Genomic DNA, 20,157 nt, shown 5'->3' on the forward strand with positions numbered 1-20,157 from the left:
CGACTCTCTACATAACAAGACTCAAAAAATGAGACTTGTTACAGAACACGACTCGTTACAGAGCATGACTCGTTACAGAACGCGACTCTCTACATAACAAGACTCAAAGAATGAGACTTGTTACAGAACACGACTCGTTACAGAGCATGACTGGTTACAGAACGTGACTCTCTACATAATAAGACTCGTTGAAGAATGTGACTCGTTACAGAACATGACTCGTTACAGAACATGACTCATTACAGAACGCGACTCTCTACATAATAAGACTCGTTACAGAACATGACTCATTACAGAACACGACTCTCTGCATAATAAGACTCGTTACAGAACGCGACTCGTTACAGACCACGACTCGTTACAGAACGCGACTCGTTACAGAAAGTGACTCGTTACAGAACATGACTTGTTACAGAACATGACTCGTTACAGAACGCGACTTGTTACAGAATGCGACTCGTTACAGACCGCGACTCGTTACAGATCTTTACGTGCTTACCGGTACAACAGGGAAGGAAACTGCGGACATTTTTGGTACGTAGAGCGGCTCGGGGTCCGAGGCGCCATCGTTCTTCCTCCACAGAGTCCGAACCCGCTCGGCAGGCTTGGTAACGTTGTCTGCCTCCTTCAGGACTACATGTTGAAGAAACACACAGACTATTTATCATCAGCCTGATGAAAGTTGCTTCGTTCTTGTTGGCTGATGAATCCAAAGCCTTACCATAAGCCATCTTCATCCTCCTCCCCTTCTTCTTCTTCTTCTTCTTAGCTCCTCCGTGGTGTGGGCTCGGGCTGGAGTCGCAGCTGTCCAGGTTCTTGAGGAGGACCACCTTCTGCTTGAGGCAGCTGCAGCCAAACATGCAGGCGGGCCAGCCGCAGTGGCTGGTTCTGGAGGTGTGGGACAGACTGGAGCAGATGCAGCCGAGCCTGCAGAACTCGTTCAGACAGGGGAGCGTTTGCCTCCTCTTCAGCTGGATCGGGGCGGTCGGGTTCTCACTCACAAAACCCTGAAGGGGCATGAAGAAGACCGGTAAGAGCAGCAAAGCCAGCTGCATTTTTTTAGCACTTACAGCTCAGAATTTTAAACATTTAATTTGTTTTTAATGCGGTTCTGTTCAAGATGTTATTTTCGGTCCTAAAATTATTCTGTTAGCCTGAAAACAAAATCTGAGCTTGTGAGCATGAACTGGAGTGTCAAAGTTCTTACAGTCTGGGTGAAGAGGGACGTCAACGCGATGGTGGCTCTCTCCTCCGTGATGCTGGTCTGGAAACAGCCCTCAAACGCCACACTGTCTTCCAGGTCCTTCTGTTTGAGCAGGGCCCGGGTCGTTCTGGGTGTGCTCTCCCTCTTGGGGCAGTTTTTCTTTGGACTGGTGGTCGGTGCCAGCTCAGAGTCTGACTCCACAGGAGCCAGGCCCTCAAACACATCTGGCGGCGGGGCCACAAGCCTGGAAGGACTGAGGGTGTGGGATGAGGTTCTGAATTTGAGTTTACTTTTCCTTTTAAAAATGGGCGGGTTCTGAGGCTGTGTGGTCTCAGTGAGGGGTCCGGGAGTCGGTACTGCAGGCTGTGCTGGTGCACTTGGACTGGACTCGGGTGTTGCAGAAGCTGGCCTGGGTTTGTTCGGCTTCGGGCCGGTAAGTTTCTTCACCGACCTCCGGAATGTTTTTGTGTTTTTGATCTGGGGTCTCTTCGATGGGGGGACAAATCCAGATATGAGGTCCGAAGAAGACGAGCCAGCCGTCTGTTTCTTCAGGATGTGGTCCAGAGTCCGAACGTAGCTGGTGCTGCTCACAGGGAGCTTAAAGACCGGCGGTTCCACCGGTGACTGGGAGAAGCTGGCAGCTCGCTCATCGATCAGCTTTGCCTCATTCTCCAGATACTCGTCCAGCATGTCGCTGCAGAACGCCGACAGGTTCTTCTTCTGTGAGTCTGAACTGGGGCCAGCTGTAAGACGCAGCACAGGACCATTAAAGCAAGTGACGTTTAAAAACATCATCCGGGACATGAGACCGGATCCAGAATCCTATCTGCTGAAGGACTTTTCTATTTGTTCTTGACTGATGTTGTCTGAACGCTCAGTAAACATTCTACCGTATTTTTCGCCGTATAAGTCGCAGTTTTTTGCATAAATTAGCATGCCTGCAACTTATACAGCAAAGAGACGTATTTATGTTTTTCCCCAATATTTATAACCCAATTTTTGGCTTAGATCTGACGATTTCATTCATTCTGACATGGAAAATATTGAACACTACCATTTTTAGCCACTAGAGGGCCCTTGACTAACATGGCAAGCCAAGTGCCCCATTAATAGGTAAACGTGGCTATTAATGAGACACTTGACTTGCCATACTAAGCCACCTTCCTCTCACTCCGAAACTCCTGGAGCAAACGTCAAATCAGCTGCATTTCGCCACGCCGCCCAGGCGAAATGCAGCTGATTTGACCATTAAAGTGCATTTATTAAGGAACAGTTAAACTGAGACACACCTCTATTATAATGTTGATTTGATCATTCTGCTTCAGCTACTAGCTCTACTTTTAGCTTTTAGTTAGCCAGTTGCTTCGTTTAGACTATGGCAAGCCATCTGCTCCTTTTAGTTGGCCTTTTGCTGATTGTAGCTTTTAGCTAGTGCTACTTTTAGTTTTTGGATAACCTGTTGCTACTTTTAACTTATAGAAAGCTTGTTGCCACTTTGACCTAAGATAGTGCTGCTTTTAGCTTGCATTTACTTCTTTTAGCTGCTCAATGTTACTTTTATCTAACTTTTTGCTGATTTTAGCTTTTAGCTTTTAGCAAAAGTTATGCTACTTTAAGCTTGTAGACAGTTACTTTTAGCTTATAGAAACTTTTTTGCTACTTTAACCTAGCTTCTGCTACTTTTATCTAACTTTTTGCTAATATTAGCAAGTTATCCCATTTTAAGCTTTAAGATATACTTTTAACTTTAAGCAAGCCTTTTGCTACTTTTTTGTTACTTTTGCTACCTTTAGGTGGCCTACAGTTATTTTTAGCTAGCCTTTGGCTACTTTTAGCTTGTGTTTTGCTAGTTTTACCTAACATTTACAACTTTTAGCTGGCCATTGCTACTTTAACAAAGTTTTCTACTACATTCAGCTATCATTTGCTACTTTTAGCTTAAGGCAAATGTTCTGCCACCTTTAACAACCCTTTTATTTAATACTTTTGTTGGATTAACCTGGCCCCTGTGTACAGTTTTGTTCCACCACATGTACCACATGTGGTGCATATGACAAATAAAGAACCTTGAATCCTTATTACTTTTAACTAGTTTTAGCTAACATTTGCTACTTTTAGTTTGTATTCCCTACTTTTGGCTGTTAGTTCCTGTTCTGCTTCTTTAAAAATAAAATAAAAATAAATAAATAAAAAACTCTGTTTCAACTGTTTTTCATCAGGATAACTTTGATTCTGCATAAGCTAACATTTGATCGGATGCTAAAGAGCTTTGGACGCCGCTCTATGACTTCCTGTAATGACTGACGGCGTGTCCTAAAGCACCTTCAGGTTTGGGCACAGAGCTGGGCGTCGTCTCTGGCGGAGTGAATTTTTCTCTCCAGCCTTTAATTTGAGTCACATCAGTAGTTTTTCCTGTTCTGGACAGAAAATCGGCCGAAGAACCTGGAAATCAACGAAAACAGAATTAACTTTGGGCACCTTTGATTCTTTCAGCAGCTTTAAAATGATTTTTGGGTTAAATTCATCGCAAGAATAAAAATCTCCTCACCTTCAGATGAAGATGGAGTTATCGGCTGTACGCTGGCTCCAGGAGGGGGAATGGGAAGACGGACTCCCAGGTACTGCAGGTCAATGGACAGAGCCGGATCCAGCAGAGTCATCTTAAGACCGACTGAGTTCATGAAGACACAAGATGGGAAATGTCAAAGCTGAATTCTGATGAAAGAAACGGATACAAGTGGACGGAGCGTACCTTCCTGCAGCACCGGGTGGATCACCTGTCTGTGCTTCATCCCTTCCAGGTCTTTCAGAAGAATCTCCTGGAAGGCAGCAATCCTTTGCTCCAGACTCTCTGGAGAAATTGAGCAGAGTCTCATCTCAGAGTTCAGTTCATCAAACAATCAAGAAACCCCCCCACAAAACTCTCAAATCCTGGTTTCATTTATTATCATTGTTGGAACGTAACCCCCTCCCCCCAAAAAACAAACCAAGACAATCTTTACTCGAATATGAACACAAGAAGTTGTAAAACTAAAGATGGGTGGTACCATCTATCACTGGTTCCTCAGAGGTTCGTTGTCCGTCAGGTGGCGTCTGAGGTCGAGGGTCCGTCTCCTCACAGGTGTCAACAACGTGCAGTCTGAGGGCCTCCTGAAATATTGTTTTGATTTGAATTCGAGGATTGTTACATTTTAAAATAAATCTTTTTACGTTTGCTTAGAAACGAGCTGTTTTCATCTTTTATTTTCTGTCAGTAAATAGTAAAAGAACACGAGCGTCTTTAGCGATGGCTTTGAAATATTTGATTTGTGCATAAATGTCCAGATAAACGTGATGCTAATCGTGTTAGCTTTTCAATGGCATTTTCAAAGTTAAGTTAGCATATATGCTAATTGTTGGTCAGCAGCTTGAGATTACCATATTTTTTGGCCTATACATTGCTATTTTTTGCATAATTTGCATGCCCTGTGACTTATACGCCCAAGCGACGTATTTATGGATATTTTGCCCATATTTATAACCCAATTTAATACATTTAATAAATTCCCAATATAATAATTTCGTTCCACCACATGTACCACATGGGGTGTGAATGACAAATAAATAACCTTGAATCCTTGAATCCAGTTTTTGGCTGAGATGTGACCGTTTTCATTCATTCTGACTGAAATATTGAACACTACCATTTTTAGCCGCTAGATGGCACCAAAGTAGTATGGCATGCCGTTGAATCATGTAATAGGTAAAAGTGGTTATTAATGACATAATCGACTTGCCACAGTCTTCCACCTTCATCCAGCTCGCCTGGAGCAACCGTCAAGTCAGCTTCATTTTGCTGCACCGCCTCGGCGAAATGCAGCTAATTTAACCATTGAAGTGCATTTTTTAAGTAAAAGTTCAACTGAGACACACCTTTACTATAACGTCGAGCAAACAAATAACTGTTTAAGGTGCTTATCTTGCTAAATTTCTACGAAATGTGCAGCGTTCCTCCTTATTGATTTCCACCATCTGCGCGCACCCGGAGCACCGAGGCAGCAAGTACTTTTGAAATACAGCTGATTTGACCATTAAAGTACTTTTATTAAGTAAAAGTTCAACTGAGACGCACCTTTACTATAATTTCGAGCAAACAAATAATTGTTTTTAGGTATTTATCTTGTTAAATTATTGTTAAAGCCCTCCTGTGCACGCCCCAACGGCCGCCATTTGGCGACAAACGCGACGCATCAGCGGTGACGCATAATGGATGTGACGTATACGGCGAAACAACGCATTTATGGATTTTTCCACTTAATTAGACATATTTGGACTGATGCGACTTATGGAGAGGAGCGACGTTTACGGCGGAAAATACAGCAATAGGATTTTTCTGTATATGTTATTCAATAACATATGCTAATAAGATGTACGCGATGATAATGCTTACACCTTATTAGGCATAAAAGGATAAAATTGGAGTTTATTTGTGTCAAACAAAACATAGTAAAGGGACAAATAAACACAAGTTGTAAATTTTGTATTTGCATATTTCTGTCACTTGCTGCCTCCTGAAGTATATTCATGAACTTGACGATCATTTTATTATCTCAGCCCTCGGAGTTGTAATTCAATCATGATGTGTCTAAAGAGTCTCATCCCTAATTTTTGCCCGTTCTTTGCAGAGGATTTACTTTTAGTTTTACCTTAGATGCAAACGTGACAAAGAGCTGCTCCTCCACCTCCTCCAGGTTTGGCTGCAAACTTCTGTAGTCGTCCATGTTCTGGTTCATGTCCAGCCTGGCCAGCTTTGTGGACTTGAACTTCTTCCTTTTGACCAGTTTGCGAGCCGGAGCCGGCGCCGGCTGCACCTGCGCCGGCTGCACCTGCGCCGGCTGCACCTGCGCCAGCTGCACCTGCGCCGGCTGCACCTGCAGGGAAGGTTCCTGTGTTTCCACTACGGGCGGAGGCGAGCAGGGAGCAAGAGTCGCCTCTGTGTTTGCAAACTCCTCGCCGATACCAATATCGACAGTGGTGGAAAAAAAGTGCACGAGATCCGAGAGGGAAGGGGCCGGGGACAGTCCATTCTCATCTAAGGAGAACGTGGGGGACAGAGACAGCTGAAGGTTGAGGGGGGACAACTCTGCGTGGAAAGGCAGCGATGGTTCAGTCTCTTGAAATGATGGTGCAGACTCGTCGGTGGATGCTGAAACGTTAAGACAAGGCAACAATGGTGGCGTAACAGACTTTAGAGGAGAGGAATGCTGTGAGGGCTGAAATGTGAAGGAAGAGTCGACAAACGTCTCGGGCGGTGGTAATACTGTGTGCCACTTAAAGACGGATGAGGGCTCATGGTGCTCAGGGTCTTGAACGGACTCAGCATTAGCTGCTGCCGAAGAAGCGGAGTTGATTTCTAGCGATAAAGAGGCTGGCAGTGGAGGTAAGGGTTCTGGAGAACTTGCAGGAGACAAAGGCTCAAAGCCAAAGGAAGAACACTCTGGGTCAAAGAGCAAGGACTCAGTTTTCAGGGCATCTGAAGGCAACGTAGAAGATTCCTCCACTGGTGTTGTTGGAGTGTTTGGGGCAGATACTGTATGGAGAGGTGGGGACAAACGGGAAGGTTCAGATGAGGTAGAACACGTTGAGAAAGATACTGTAAGAGAACAAAACGGAGTTTCTGAGTTGGAGAGCTCAGGTTTATCACCAAGGACTTCCAGCTCTGAGCTTAAACTTTCAGCTTTTGCAGCCACAAGGTTCTGTGGACTCGAGGGTCGTTGAGCTGCCTGTCCGGGAACATTTAAAACCCCTTCACCTGGATCGGGTCTGCAGCTTTTTGCTGCTTCACGATGAGAAGCTGCAGCCGCAACGTTGGCTTCGGGTGGAGAGGTGCTCTGATCGCTGCTGCTCTTTTTATGTTTTGTCGAATGCTGCTTTAAAAAAAGAGCAAGTGCCGGCAAAGGCAGTCGAGCTGGACGTTTCTGGCGCTTCGTGGTTTCTGAGCTAAACGGCTGCCCTGCGGAGGGAGCAGCATCGCCTGAACAGTTCCTCCAGACGACGCAGGGAGATGCTCCAGAATCAGGAGGATGGTCGTCGTCTTTTATTCTCCTTGAGGTTTCAACAGTTTGGTGTTCCTTCGTGGGTGAACGAGCAGCTGTATCGTCTCTGTGACCAACCTGACAGTTTGTCGTGGTCTTAGTGTTACTTTGTGCTGCTTTGACAGACGGGCTGTGATCAGCGCCGCGCTGCTCCTCACTGCACCTCTGCAGTGAAACGTGAGCCTCACAGATCAGCTCAGAAATCAACTTCTGAGCTGATTGTGAACTGCTGCTGTAGGAAACAAAAAACTCATTAGTGACATCAGTCTAGTGATGATTATATGATGATTATAGTCATTGGAAGAATAAAGTTTATCTCAGTGTTAAAGAGATTTATGTGTCAGAACTGAACAAAACTGGTCTTTACCAGGTTTTACATGATTCAAATCTAACCTCAAGTAAACAAAAATGCATTTCTTAAATAAGACGTTAAATCGGAGTAAAAAAAAAAAAAAAAAACTGGGTCCAGCCCCGCTGCTTCAACAGGATCTCAGAGGTCCAGGATCAGCCAGGAGCTGCTGATCAACTGATCCTCCTCAGTGTGACCACACCTGCTCTGGGTCATACAGGTGTGTGGTAACACCACCCCAAGGTGGTAAACTTTATTAAAAAACTTTAGCATTGCAAGGCAGCGGGTGACATGCTACTTTCATTAATAGCAACCCTAATTCTGAAAAAGGTTGGAACGTTATAGAAAATCCAATAAAAACAGAAAGCAATGGTTTTAAATAACATAAAACCCATATTTTATTCACAATGGAACATTAAAACACATCAAATGTAAACTAAGAAGTTTAAACAATTTAAGAAAAATTAAAAAGGACATTTTTAATTTGAATTCTGCAACATGTTTCTTTAAAATTGTTCCAGAAGGACCTGAAGAGACCAGGTGTTTGAGGTTTTGGAAGGAATGTTGTCCCGTTCTGGTCTGATGGAGGACTCTAGATGTCCTTCAGTCCTGGATCTTCTCTGCTGGATGGGAGCAGATGTTGTACAATACTTTTCTGTATTGAAGTATTTCCAGATGTGTAAGCTGCACATGCCAGAGGCACTAATGCACCCACATACCATCATAGAGGCAGGCTTTCCATGATTTTCAAAACAGCATTTTAAATTTGGATTTGTCTGACTATAAAATATGGTGGCCCCTGAGGGCCGGAAGATCCCAACCATCCAATATTGACTTTCAGCTTCAACCTATGAGCTCAGATTTCTACAGATTCTACTAATCTGTTGATAAAATTATGAAATGGAGATGAAATTGTGCATGTTTGTATTGTAAACATTTGATTACTATGTTCAATTGTGAATAAAGTATGGGTTTATGGGATTTGCAAAACACTGCATTCCGTTTTTATTCACATTTTACATGGGTTGTATTTCTGCTAGAACAACTTCCCAGGAACCAAACAGCAGTTTGAAAAGATAAAAGTCCCTTCCAAACATTAAAAAGCATAATCCAGATTAATTTAAAGAGTTGGTATCAGTATTTTATCTGTAGTAGATTACAGTCAAAGCAATATCTGTATGATATACCAGCCTGAAGTTATATTTTTATAACCATTATTGTGTTCTCTGGCACGGTTAAAGCAAACACATAGTCCTTATAACCTTCAGTTTGTTTGGCCCAAAATCACTGGAACCAAAACATTTTATACCATTTTCAAACAGGTTATTTGGTACTAATTTAAAAAATAATGTTTTCCATAAAAGTGTCACTTACCTTGGACTTTTTCCTGGAACAATAGCAGCAGAAATATCAGTTTTAGTCACAGTTTTTTTGTTAAGCTCTTTGGGTGCTGAAGGTTTCGAGTCTCCCGTTTTAGAACATTTAGGTTTATGGTTGGCGAGCAGAAACTTCAGGCTTTTCTTCACAGGGTGCTGCTCAGCGACCGCACCATCTCCATCTTTGTTCAACTCTTTGCCTGCATTTGTTTTGAGTTTTACAGACAACAAATTCAACCCGTCCTCTTTCAGTCCTTTAGCGAACGGGTTGAAGTTAACCTTCAGTTGAGCAAACTGAGGGTTCTGGTATGTAGTGACTGTTATGAACTCAGTCTGAGGGAACGAGAACGTGAGAACATTGGGACTGTTCAGTCTTATGTCTTTAACTGCCTTATCCGTCTCCACCAGGTGCAGTCTGGGTAAGTAGCGGTGTAGTGGATGAAGGATGACGTTCCCCTCTTGGTCCGACGTGTTGTTGGTGAGCTTTAGCTTGTAGAAGGACACCGGACTCTGCATCCAGTGTTGACCCATAGCAGGGGACTCTGGATGAATGAAAGGATTAGTCTTTATTTGACACTCTGCTTTTCTGGACTCTTGCCAGCTCTCACCAGTCCACCGGTACTGGCTGTTGTCTAAAGGCTGGATGTCCATGACCAGAGCGTATTTCTTGCATGGCTGCAAGCCAGAGATGCGAAAGCGACAGTAAGGGAACATCCTGCTGCCTTGTTTGGTCAGAATCATCTCCGTTCTGCACCTGAAGCACTCGTTCCACATGCTGTTGTTGTCCAGTGTCACTCTGACGCCTTTACAGACGCTGTCAGGTGAGATGTTATCAGTGTTCAAACAGGCAGGATGGTTAATACCCGTCCTCGCGAAGGCCTCCTTAACTGCGTACATGTTGTGTTTAAAGTCCGTCTCACCACCAAACACACGGACGCTCTGAACAGTCTCGCTCCGGTTCAGCTTCTCAGGTCTCTGAGATGTGAAGCACACAGGCGGGGGGTCGGCTGCTGCCACTGCCGGGGAACTGACCCCATCTTTCAGGAACACCATGCTGTGCCGGGTCTTTGTAGAGGCCATGAACAGGTGCCAGAAGGATCCCGCTTCTCTGCACAACAGTTCAAGATGGCATCCTGTAAAACAAGAGCCAGACTGAGTCACCAACGGGGGGACGTTCAGCTTTGTGCATGAGTCAAACCAGTGTTCAGTGTGAAATATAAAGTATATTTGTGTAAATGTTACGTATTTGTATTTAACTGTACCTAGATGTTTGTCCACAGCTGATTAACTTTTGTACACAATCCAGTTTAAGATGGCCAACACAGTTATTTGACCATAGTCAACATTAAAATGGCTCTAACCTGTCTGGTTTCCAAATATTGAGGTACAATTTGATGTGGTAGTAGCTGAGAGTCATAAGACACACTGGTGTAAATAAAAATTGTGCAAGCTCTCATGAGATCATGTGTGAGGCCGTGCATAGCTTTAATAAAAGGTATAACGTGGCGTCACCTTCTCAAACTTTCTGACTCGTGGAAATTAAATTGAGAAAAGTTCGAGACGAGTTCTGGATGCAGACGGAAAATTTTACTTTGAGGGTTGGATTTGTACAAAGATTTTGAGACATTTTGGAAATTAGCATGCAAATACTCTTATATTTGTCGCCAGCAGTCCCAGCCCAGTAAGATCCAGACTTTTGACTGAGATAGTACCGTTAAGTTTCTTTCAGCTGTTCTTTTCTTCAAAGGTTACCACAATGAGAGAACTCACATAAAAGGTTTGATAAATTGTTTTACGCCGGATGCCCTTCCTGATGCAACCTCACGGCACTGACCACCAAGCTACAGCCGTCTATACTGCGTAAAAGCAACAAAAGCAAAAATAAAAAATGGTTGCCGCTGCTGCTAACAAGTTTTCACAAGCAAGTCAGCCATTTTTGATAATGAGGTCATGTTTTTTGGACTTTCCAAGTCAACTTTGAGGAGTGTTTCAGGTGATTTTTACAACTTGGATTTAGAAGTTTCAACTACACAACAAAACGCACTAAAAGTGATGTGATCACAGCGTGAACTGGATTCCTCAGAGCTCCTGACTACAGAAAACAAGGAGAAAAGCTCCGGAAATTACCAGAAGTACATGACCTTCAGCTACAAGAAACACACCACCAGGCTGAAGTTGTAGTTTTTTTGTTTAGCTTCTATTAATATTTGCAAATGGACAATTAAAATGGCATTTTACTCCTCGGCTAAACCTTTCTTTGAGCGTTTTGTTGCAGACCATCAGGAAAATCTCAGCCTGTGTGACTGGAAATGATGTCATCTCTAGCCACAAGAAATCACCAAGAAAAAGTTGTAGTTTTAGCACGTGGACAGGCAACAACATAGATTTGTTCACGAGTGCTGGTTTGAAAACTTGTTGTGTTGATCTTTGTTGATGTCATCACAGTAACACCAAACATTATACAAAGGGATTTCCCAGCACAAGAGCAGAGGAAAAATAAGGGTAAATTTTTAAGGAAATTGTGGAAGAAAATAAAACAAATTATTATTTCAGAAGACATAAATACGTTAGAAAACTTGGATTTAAAAAGGTAGATTGTGAAGGATAGGAAGATTATACGCCATATTAGTTACAGAGAATATGCAAGATGTTCTCGTGGAGTTAAGGCAAATCACTTGTTTTGCACTAAAGCTTGACTCATTTTGCAGTACAGGACATTTACTGTATATATGTGTATATATTTTATGGCAAGAAGAGAGGGGTTTATACCATGTAGCGGATTTCATTTTCAAATATGAATACGTATATCTGGCGGTTGAAGCTAGCGTTTGTGTCAGATTACGTATTTCCATTGGACATTTACCCGCATAGCTCCTCACAAATTCCAGGAAATACAAAATACACACAAGTAGCCATTTATTAGAAATGAGAAGAGAAAGTATGTAAAACAAAGACTGCGTTTGTATTGGTTCGACACATTTACGGCTATAAATAAAACAAATCTAAATCCACAATAACACTTTAACTACAATCTAACAAAGTAAAGTCAGGTCCTCTAGGCAGATTCTTCTTGTTGAACAGAAGAAAACTTTAATTACAAGTTTTCTTTGTTGTTCTTTGGAACCATACGGTGCCGACACTAAACGTTGGCCATGGCGGTTTCGAAGCAAACCAGTAACCATAAGAAGGGTTTATCAAAATGTTAATCGTCTCAAAAAATATATACAAAAAGCTGTGTACCTACTAGTGTTGAATTGAAATGTTTGTTAGCTCTGTGCTGCTACATTAGCTGGTGACTGTAAACGTCACAGTGTGTCAACACAAGTTACTAAAAGCAGCAAAGGACACAGGGAATGATCATAATGGGTCTCTGTGCTGTGCTTTCTGTAGGTTAAACGTCGAATATGTTACGTTTTATATGCTGTTAAGCACAAGCACCTAGCTAGCTGCAGGCCAGAGACAGAGCCCAGTAATGGCTGCTCATTAAAACCAAACATTTACCAGCGCGTGCTCCCGTGTCTGCACGCACATTACCTTCTGCCAACAGGAGCACATCGAGTGTGTGCCCGATGCTACACAAATCCGTCCTAATTCTCCGTTATTCCATAGTTTCCACACGCGGATCTTTTTTTGGTGGGGCAAAAAAAAATATATACCGCGTCCGTTTTTTCCTCGTTACGTCACCCGCCCACTTCCAGCGAGAACGCGCAGACTCAGACGCCATCTTGCCACCTGGACGGAGCGTGTTCTAGGAACTGCGGAGATCCTGCGGCGTCTTCTGCTCGTCGTGCGTCTCTCTCTCGTTCGGACGTGGGGCTCGGGTTCCGTCAGACCAGCAACAAACAAACCGCTGGATCCGTAATGTTCTCCGCGTGTCCAGAACAGAAAGGGGAGCCTGACCCAGTCCGGATGGTGACGGTGGTTAAACATGGTGGACTCGATGTGTTCGTGCTGCTGTGTCTTTTGTTGTTTGTGAGTTTCAGAGCTTTCAGAGTGAGTAATGTTAGGTAGCCTCGTGATGGCCGTGGAGGAGCGGGGCGGTGGTGGTGGCTTCTAATCCATTATATACCTCTTTTACAAACCAGTACCGGACCCGAAGAACGAGAAGGAGCGGTCGAAGAACATGGAACGGTTCCTTTGTTTCGTGCTCCTTTAGGCCACAGATCTATGGAACCCTGTAGACGCCAACAGTAAAAACAAAGTGACACGTTTACCTTTATGGTCAGGGTTAATAATGTGTGTTAACTACAATGTCAAGTCATAGAAGGTAATTTTGTACAAAGCCCTCAAAACAATAAAAATTTGGTCAGAAGCGTGCGTACGTTTGAGCAGTAAGCCGCATGCGCATTTTGTAAAATAGTCCCATCTGCTGCAGGTGTCGTTTTCATTTTGGACATTTAAATACTAAATAATCGTGGATGATAAATCAAGATTTCCTTAAATTTGGGAGATCGGCCGATACTTGCATGAGAAATCGATTTTTATTTTTTTAGTTTTCACAGTTGTCTGAACTTCATTTATATTTCAGAGCACTACCGCACGGCCAGTTAAAACACGTTTGTATTTCTAGGATATTGTTCATTCATTCAACCTTTATTTAGACCGGTAATTCCCATTGAGCCTCGAGGACTCATTTACAAGAGAGACCTGATTTCAACAGAATGATGACAACAATAAACAGTTATAAAAAGTCATACTCCAGTTTTTTTATTTATTTAACAAATATAGTTATGTTTTTCAATAAAATAATGGAAACTTGAAGGTGCATTGTGACCTTATAACACCTGACAGTGTCGCTCATAAAACTAAATCTGAATGGACAGACTTTTTAGAAATCGGTGCACCCCTTGTACTTGTACTTGTAAATGAATGGGACCGTCTACAAATTACACAACAGGAATTTAATGTTCAGTAGTTTAAACAGAATTAAATGAGATTTCACTTAAATCTGATAAAGCCTTCATATCAGTTCTGAAGCTCGTAGATTGGGCTTTTTTTGTGACAATTTCCCTTCAGATATTAAGCAGGACTTTAGCGTTTTGCTTTAAAATGTTTTTTAAATCACCTTTTCTGGCTAATGTTTAAAACACTTGAGTCGATTTGTTCGTTTAAAAGATTACCGTTTTTCTTTTACTGTTATTTTGCCATGGCTTTTAATACATAGGTAGTAATGTACACTTTAGTTGAGTGTTTTTAAATGTGCTTTACAAATGATTAAAGTTAGAAAATGTGCATTTCCATAACTATGGAGAACTTGTTTTACATTATTGACGGTTAAACATTTGTCGAGTATGGAGTTTTCATGTTTTGATTCATATCAGCCCCTATCGTCTCTTCTGCATTTAACAGGAAGTGGTGTATGTTAGTACTGGGTTTCCCCTACCATTATACAAGAGGGCGGCCCGCCCTGCCTACCGAACCAAACTCCCACCCCCGTCGACAACTGCCAGCACTGACGAAGCGCTAAGCTAGTGGTGCGCAATACAGGTGCGCTAGTTTAAAAGCTAGTGTTAGTGCTCATTTTCCTCATGCTGAGCCATTTCTATTCATTTCATTTTTTTTGTTCGGGTTGAAGCAGCCACTTCAGTTTCAATCCGAACAGAAAAATCCACGGCACAACTACGCAAGTGCGTGGTATCAGCGGTAGCAGGCTAGGCTAAGCTCCAATGCGCGGTAAGTTTTCGCTTCATAACGAGTGCCCACGACCGTCGGAACGTGACTGAACAAGCTTTCACAAGCGAAGAGGAAGCAAATGGCATAATTGATAAGAGAGGAAAGATTTAATTTGGCGGTGTGGTAGTGGTTTGGCTATCTAAGATCCAATAAACTGCAGGTTGTGCTGCAAAGTGTGCCAGAAAGTCATTCCATCCAGAGATGGGAATACGATTAACTTGTTCCATGTTTCCACTCGATGGAATATGCTGAGGGTCAGAAGATGAAGCACAATAAAAGTTTGAGCCAACGTGTCCCTGAAATAATACTCCCAGCTGTATCAAGAGAAACGTCTGCGTTTGTTGCATGGGTTAGGTTATGTTGTTTAAAGTTAAAACCGTTAATATTGACAAAGTTGAGTTTTATGTTTGACTGCGATTTCAAATTTCTTTGAAGGCTAAATACAAATAAAAGGTGAACATTAATTCATTTGTACAGTTTTGATGCTTTGATATTGTTTATGTCTATCATAATTATATCGTTATCGGACGAAATTAAGAAATATGTCGTGATAAAAGTTTTGACCGTATCGTCCATCCCTAGTTCCGTGTAGCTGTTATTGTGTGGAATATCTTCTTTGCTTTACAGCACCCTCAGTGGCTTAACGTTTGTTAACGAATTCAGATTTGGCTCCCCCAATGACAGTATAAATTTCCATCCATCCATTATCTTAACGTGCCTCTTCCTTTTTGGGTCGCAGGGGTCACTGGTGCCCATGTCCAGTTATCACTGTGCAAAAGGCGGGGTACCATCCTGGACAGGTCACAAGTTCATCAGGGGACACATAGAGACAAACGAGACAAATAACCATTCACTTTCACTCACACCTAGGGACAATTCAGAGTTACCAATCAGCCTAACATATGTTTTTAGTCTGTGGGAGGAAATTGGAGTATCCCGGAAAAAAAAGGAGCATGAACGGAGACAACATGCAAACTCCACCCAGAAAGTTCCCAAGCCGGGATTTGTACCGGCTACCTCGCAGAGAGGCAACAGCTGTACCATGTAAGCCACCATCCCAGTATAAATTTAGTCATCAGTTATTATTTTGAAGGGAAGGCCAAATACGTTTAGCTAGCATGTAAAATTTTTGCACTTGGTTGAAAATTTGTCCATGTCAACTAGAGTTGCGCTCGGGTCCAAAGAATCCGACCCAGCCCGCAGCCATCATCTCTGAACCCTACCGGATTCGACGAATTGACAGTAATTACAGGTCCGAACCCGAAAAAAATTTTTAATTAAGCTTTCTTTGCTTATATCACTGACTTATTAATGGTTGGCGGATGCGCACAGCTGAGTAAAAGGGGCAGAAGATCGGAGCTGAGGAGCCATCAAAGCGCATTAAATGCTTCCCCTGCTTCTGCCTGCAATGGACCCTGATCTGACATGTCGGATATTTTGGGATCTCACCTGTTTGGGTCGTTGGCCACACTTGTCCTTTGAGTGCCGCGGCTGAATGAACGTCCATTCACGTGGATCACTGGCAGTAGTCTATCTGAAGCTTAACTGAACTTTTTACCTCTTTCAACCGGCCGCAAGCGCGCGGTCAAATGGCCACGTGTGGCAGGTGAAAGTATGGCAAGCCATGTTGGCATATAATTGGATGGTCGGCTGACGCAATAAAAAGCCCGACACCGGCCCGCACATTAGGCACATTATTATGACCTGGGCCAGGTTCGGGTTAGAAATGACAGCTCTAATGTCAACCACTCTGGATTTAGGATAGCAAGTTTCAAAGCGATTATATTTTGAACTTTAAAAAAAAACTCAAAATAAGGATTAGCGGACTTTTTGATGTAACCAAAAAATATATAAACGGGCATGCCCAATACAATCGGATTCAAAACTAGAGAACATAAATGGAAAAACCTCAAAGCGCCCCCTATAGGTGAACACGTCAAAGTAATTTTGTAGGCCACATAATGTAGTTACTGCCATGTACATATCCAAAAACTCCTTGCAGTATGACTTCTATACGTCGCTGCTAATTTTGCTAGCCAGGAATATTTGTATTCCTTTATTTTCATCGATCCAACAAATCAATGGAGTGGATGGGTGTTGCAATGAAGTTGTAGCTCAGTCACCTTACCTTGTTTTTTTGTTGTTGTTGTTTTTTAAACAGGTGTGCTGAAAATGGCACCCCATTTGAAAAATCATAGTTAAGGAACAACTTGGTGCGTTACTCACACAGAAAAGCAACAAATTAAAGAACAATGCTATTGACTTGGTAATTTGTCTTGTCAAATACACACTTTTGGGTACAAAAATAATCGGACTGGGATCAAACGCTGCCCCATTGGTAACTTCCTGTAGTACACTTTGGAAAAGTGATTTATCCAGTTAATATTTATTACCAAAAATACACTTTTTAAAAACAGAATTTATACGTGATAGTGGTCAATATGAGACACATCTATAACCATATTCATAAATTTTTAACTAATGAAGGTTGGTATGGTAATTTGAAAATGCACAATATGGTAAGTAAAAGTATGAAATGCCACCCTCGGTACGAAAAGGCAACGCATCTGCCAGCCAAAATAATGCAACCCTGCAGTGGACTGAAGACTTATCCTGCCTGATGACCACTACAAACAGGCACCACATGGTTGTGATATTTAACAGGATTAAACGGGTACAGAGAAACGATTTTTTTGGTTCAACAGTTTGTGAGCAGAACTTTTGTTTTAACCCTCCTGCTGCCCTAGAGTCAAAATGACTCACAAAGCCTGTTATAAAATGGAAGGCCCCATGGGTCATTTTGACCCAAGGGCAGTTGGAGGGAAAGTGCATGCTCCATCCTGCAGAAAATTGTCATTGTTGAGATTAGGAAAAAAAAACATGTTAATAAAAGGTGGATTTTATTTAAACACAAGCATGAATTTTTGTGCGTTTCGTCTTAATAATTTGAAATTCAGTTTTGTTCTCTTTTAATGTTTTTGACCAAGATAAATCTTTACAGATTTGGAGCTCATTCCAACTTCTTGTCATGATTTTTTTTATTATTATTATTTTATTTGCTGTGATCCTTCACCTATCGTGAGAGTTACGTTCCAGAGACCCCCTGCGGTAGGTGAAAATCTGAACAAATTATGTTATATTTATTTTATAATTTCTATAGATTAAAGTCTTTATAAACACTTTCCACTCTCCTATAAAACTGCTCTTAAACGCTTTGGTGGTGATGGCAGTGAGATTAATGTACAGTACTGCACAGGGTGTATAGTACACACAATAGAAAACGGGTTGGAAAAATGAGATTGAGCGATAACTAATTTTTTTTCTATTGTGCATTCCAACAAAAATCATGCAATACCCAAGTCAAGCCACTAGGTGGCGAGAATGCCCACAAGAGTATGGAAATTGAACACGTTTACTACGTTAAAAGTTTTTCAGTACTAGTTCTTTTGTCAACCATTTCCTCTCGGTTATTGATGATTTCGTTGAACAAAGCTAGACAACAGAATACGGGTAACAAAAGACAGAACAGAAAAAAATGGCTCCATATTTGGGTTTCTTGGGCACAATGTGGCAGATGTAGCACAAAATAGGCAGATACATCATCGCTTTAAAAAGTTTCATCTCTCTTGTGTACACAGATGCACCAAAAGCAAAAAAAACATGTTTTTCTCACCAGAACTTCGTGCATTTACAGTTTTTATACAGCCACAAATGTGTTGTACCAATTCATTACAATTCCAAGAGAAAATGTGAATTTTCTCACCATTTTGCATCCATTCAGTCACCATCAGCCAGTGTGATACTAGCTACTGCTGCATTTTCATTTCCTGTTATTTATACAGGATATTTTTTTTCTACTGTATTCTGTTTTGTAGGATGGTCCCATTGAGATAAGATCTCATCTTCCATAGAGTCCTTTTTGATAAAAACAGCTCAAGACTTTAAACAAAACCACAAACCTGTTGAGTAATGAGATCTTTCAAGTGTCCCAGTCAAAATGGCAACGCAAAGTACAAACTTTCCATCAATAAGACAGATTGTAACTGAACTCTGTTTTGTACAAATTTCAAGGGACAAACAAGCAAATTTTATCGAAGACCCAAAAACAAAAGGAGAGCTCAACCGTTCGTTGAGCTCTTTTGTTTTTGGGTCTCATGTCAGTTTCAAGAAATGTAAAAAGGAAGCCGTGCAGCATAGGGAGCTTTGGACCACTGGTTCATTATATGAAGAAATAGTCTTTTTTTCATAGAAATTACAAGTTACTGAAATATAAATTTTACCAGGATGTTTTATTTAAAAAAAAAATACAGGATTTAACATTTTTAAAACGTTATTTTTTGTGTGTTGCCATGTTTTGGAGCCAGTCTGTGCACAGACTGTAGGGCAATACCCTTGGCAGGGTTGCCAGATAGGACAATTATGTTTTAAAAGTATCATGCTTTGGTCCAAACTGCCGTAATTAAGTGATGGAGCGCTTTTTTGGCCAAGGAAGCACAAGTGTCGAACTTATTCTTGCATATTGTATCGAAATGGTCTAATTATGTAAAATATATTAATCCATTTGATTTATTGAAAACATTTAAAATGTTTTGAAAGAGCCACTGCAAGTGAGGTTCCTAGAGTACTAAAGTAAAAGTACAGTAATTATACATATAAATGTTCTGACACCAGTAGCACATTCTTTTGTTTATTTATTTACAAGAGTTTTACATGAGCTTTCTGTACATATTTGAAATCAGTTGTATATAGAGGTAAAAACAATGTATAATTAAACATTAAAAAACCCAGACTTAGGTCCATGATTGATGAAATGAAGAAGCTTCTTGTCAATGAGAAAAGAGAAGGGAGACCATGTTGCCTGTGTGTCCGTGTAAATTCTTTGACTTGTTAGCAAAATTACTGAAACCACCGGACAGACTTTAATGACTCTCAAAGTAATGAATGGATGAAGGTCTACACCTGATCAACTGGACTCAACCCGATTCAAGATGGCCGCCACGGTTGCTCAATCTCCGCAAAAACAAAAAGGTGGCTACAGTCACATTTACAGCTACTGAGCTAAAATTTGGTGTGGTAGTAGCTGAGAGTCATCCTCAACGCATACTCTGACCTCCAACGAATCACTTAAATATTTACATTTTATTTTTTGTTTCTTGTTTAAATATTATTCTAGTCGAGTTATGGATAAAAGTACTAAGTAAACACAAATAGTAACAAGGAGGTCAGTGTTTGAACTTCCTTGAGTCCTTCACAATAAAAGCTTAAACATATGCACTGTGCGTCATGACTCTTGGCTACTACCACATTAAATTGTTACTCAATATTTGTAGAGTTGACAGTTATAGCCATTTTAGGTAGCTGAGATTATTTAGCTGTGGCAGCCGTCTTGAACCGAGAGTTAATCACTACAGACGTGTATTTAATGATCGGTTCATTAGTCGCTCCAGTAACTTTAGGAGAAATTTAGCTGACAGTCAAATT

General features: G+C 41.6%; 1 protein-coding gene across 1 annotated transcript in view; it reads right to left on the bottom strand.

Annotated features, from left to right (window-relative positions):
* The window catches only part of mgaa (MAX dimerization protein MGA a), a 31,031-nt gene extending 18,329 nt beyond the window's left edge, over positions 1-12,702 (bottom strand). Inside the window, exons 1-10 of the mRNA XM_037694796.1 lie at positions 12,538-12,702; positions 9,002-10,136; positions 5,890-7,510; positions 4,252-4,354; positions 3,957-4,055; positions 3,753-3,875; positions 3,527-3,646; positions 1,208-1,947; positions 722-1,007; positions 500-633 (exon numbers count right to left, since the gene is read on the bottom strand). Coding sequence (XP_037550724.1) covers positions 500-633; positions 722-1,007; positions 1,208-1,947; positions 3,527-3,646; positions 3,753-3,875; positions 3,957-4,055; positions 4,252-4,354; positions 5,890-7,510; positions 9,002-10,056 — 4,281 coding nt within the window. The 5' untranslated portion in view covers positions 10,057-10,136; positions 12,538-12,702. The remainder of the gene's footprint in view (positions 1-499; positions 634-721; positions 1,008-1,207; positions 1,948-3,526; positions 3,647-3,752; positions 3,876-3,956; positions 4,056-4,251; positions 4,355-5,889; positions 7,511-9,001; positions 10,137-12,537) is intronic.
* Between the last annotated feature and the right edge of the window lie 7,455 nt (positions 12,703-20,157).

This window comes from Nematolebias whitei, chromosome 21 (assembly GCF_014905685.2).
Source record: "Nematolebias whitei isolate Nwh7 chromosome 21, NemWhi1, whole genome shotgun sequence".
In the NCBI taxonomy this organism is placed as follows: Eukaryota; Metazoa; Chordata; class Actinopteri; order Cyprinodontiformes; family Rivulidae; genus Nematolebias; species Nematolebias whitei.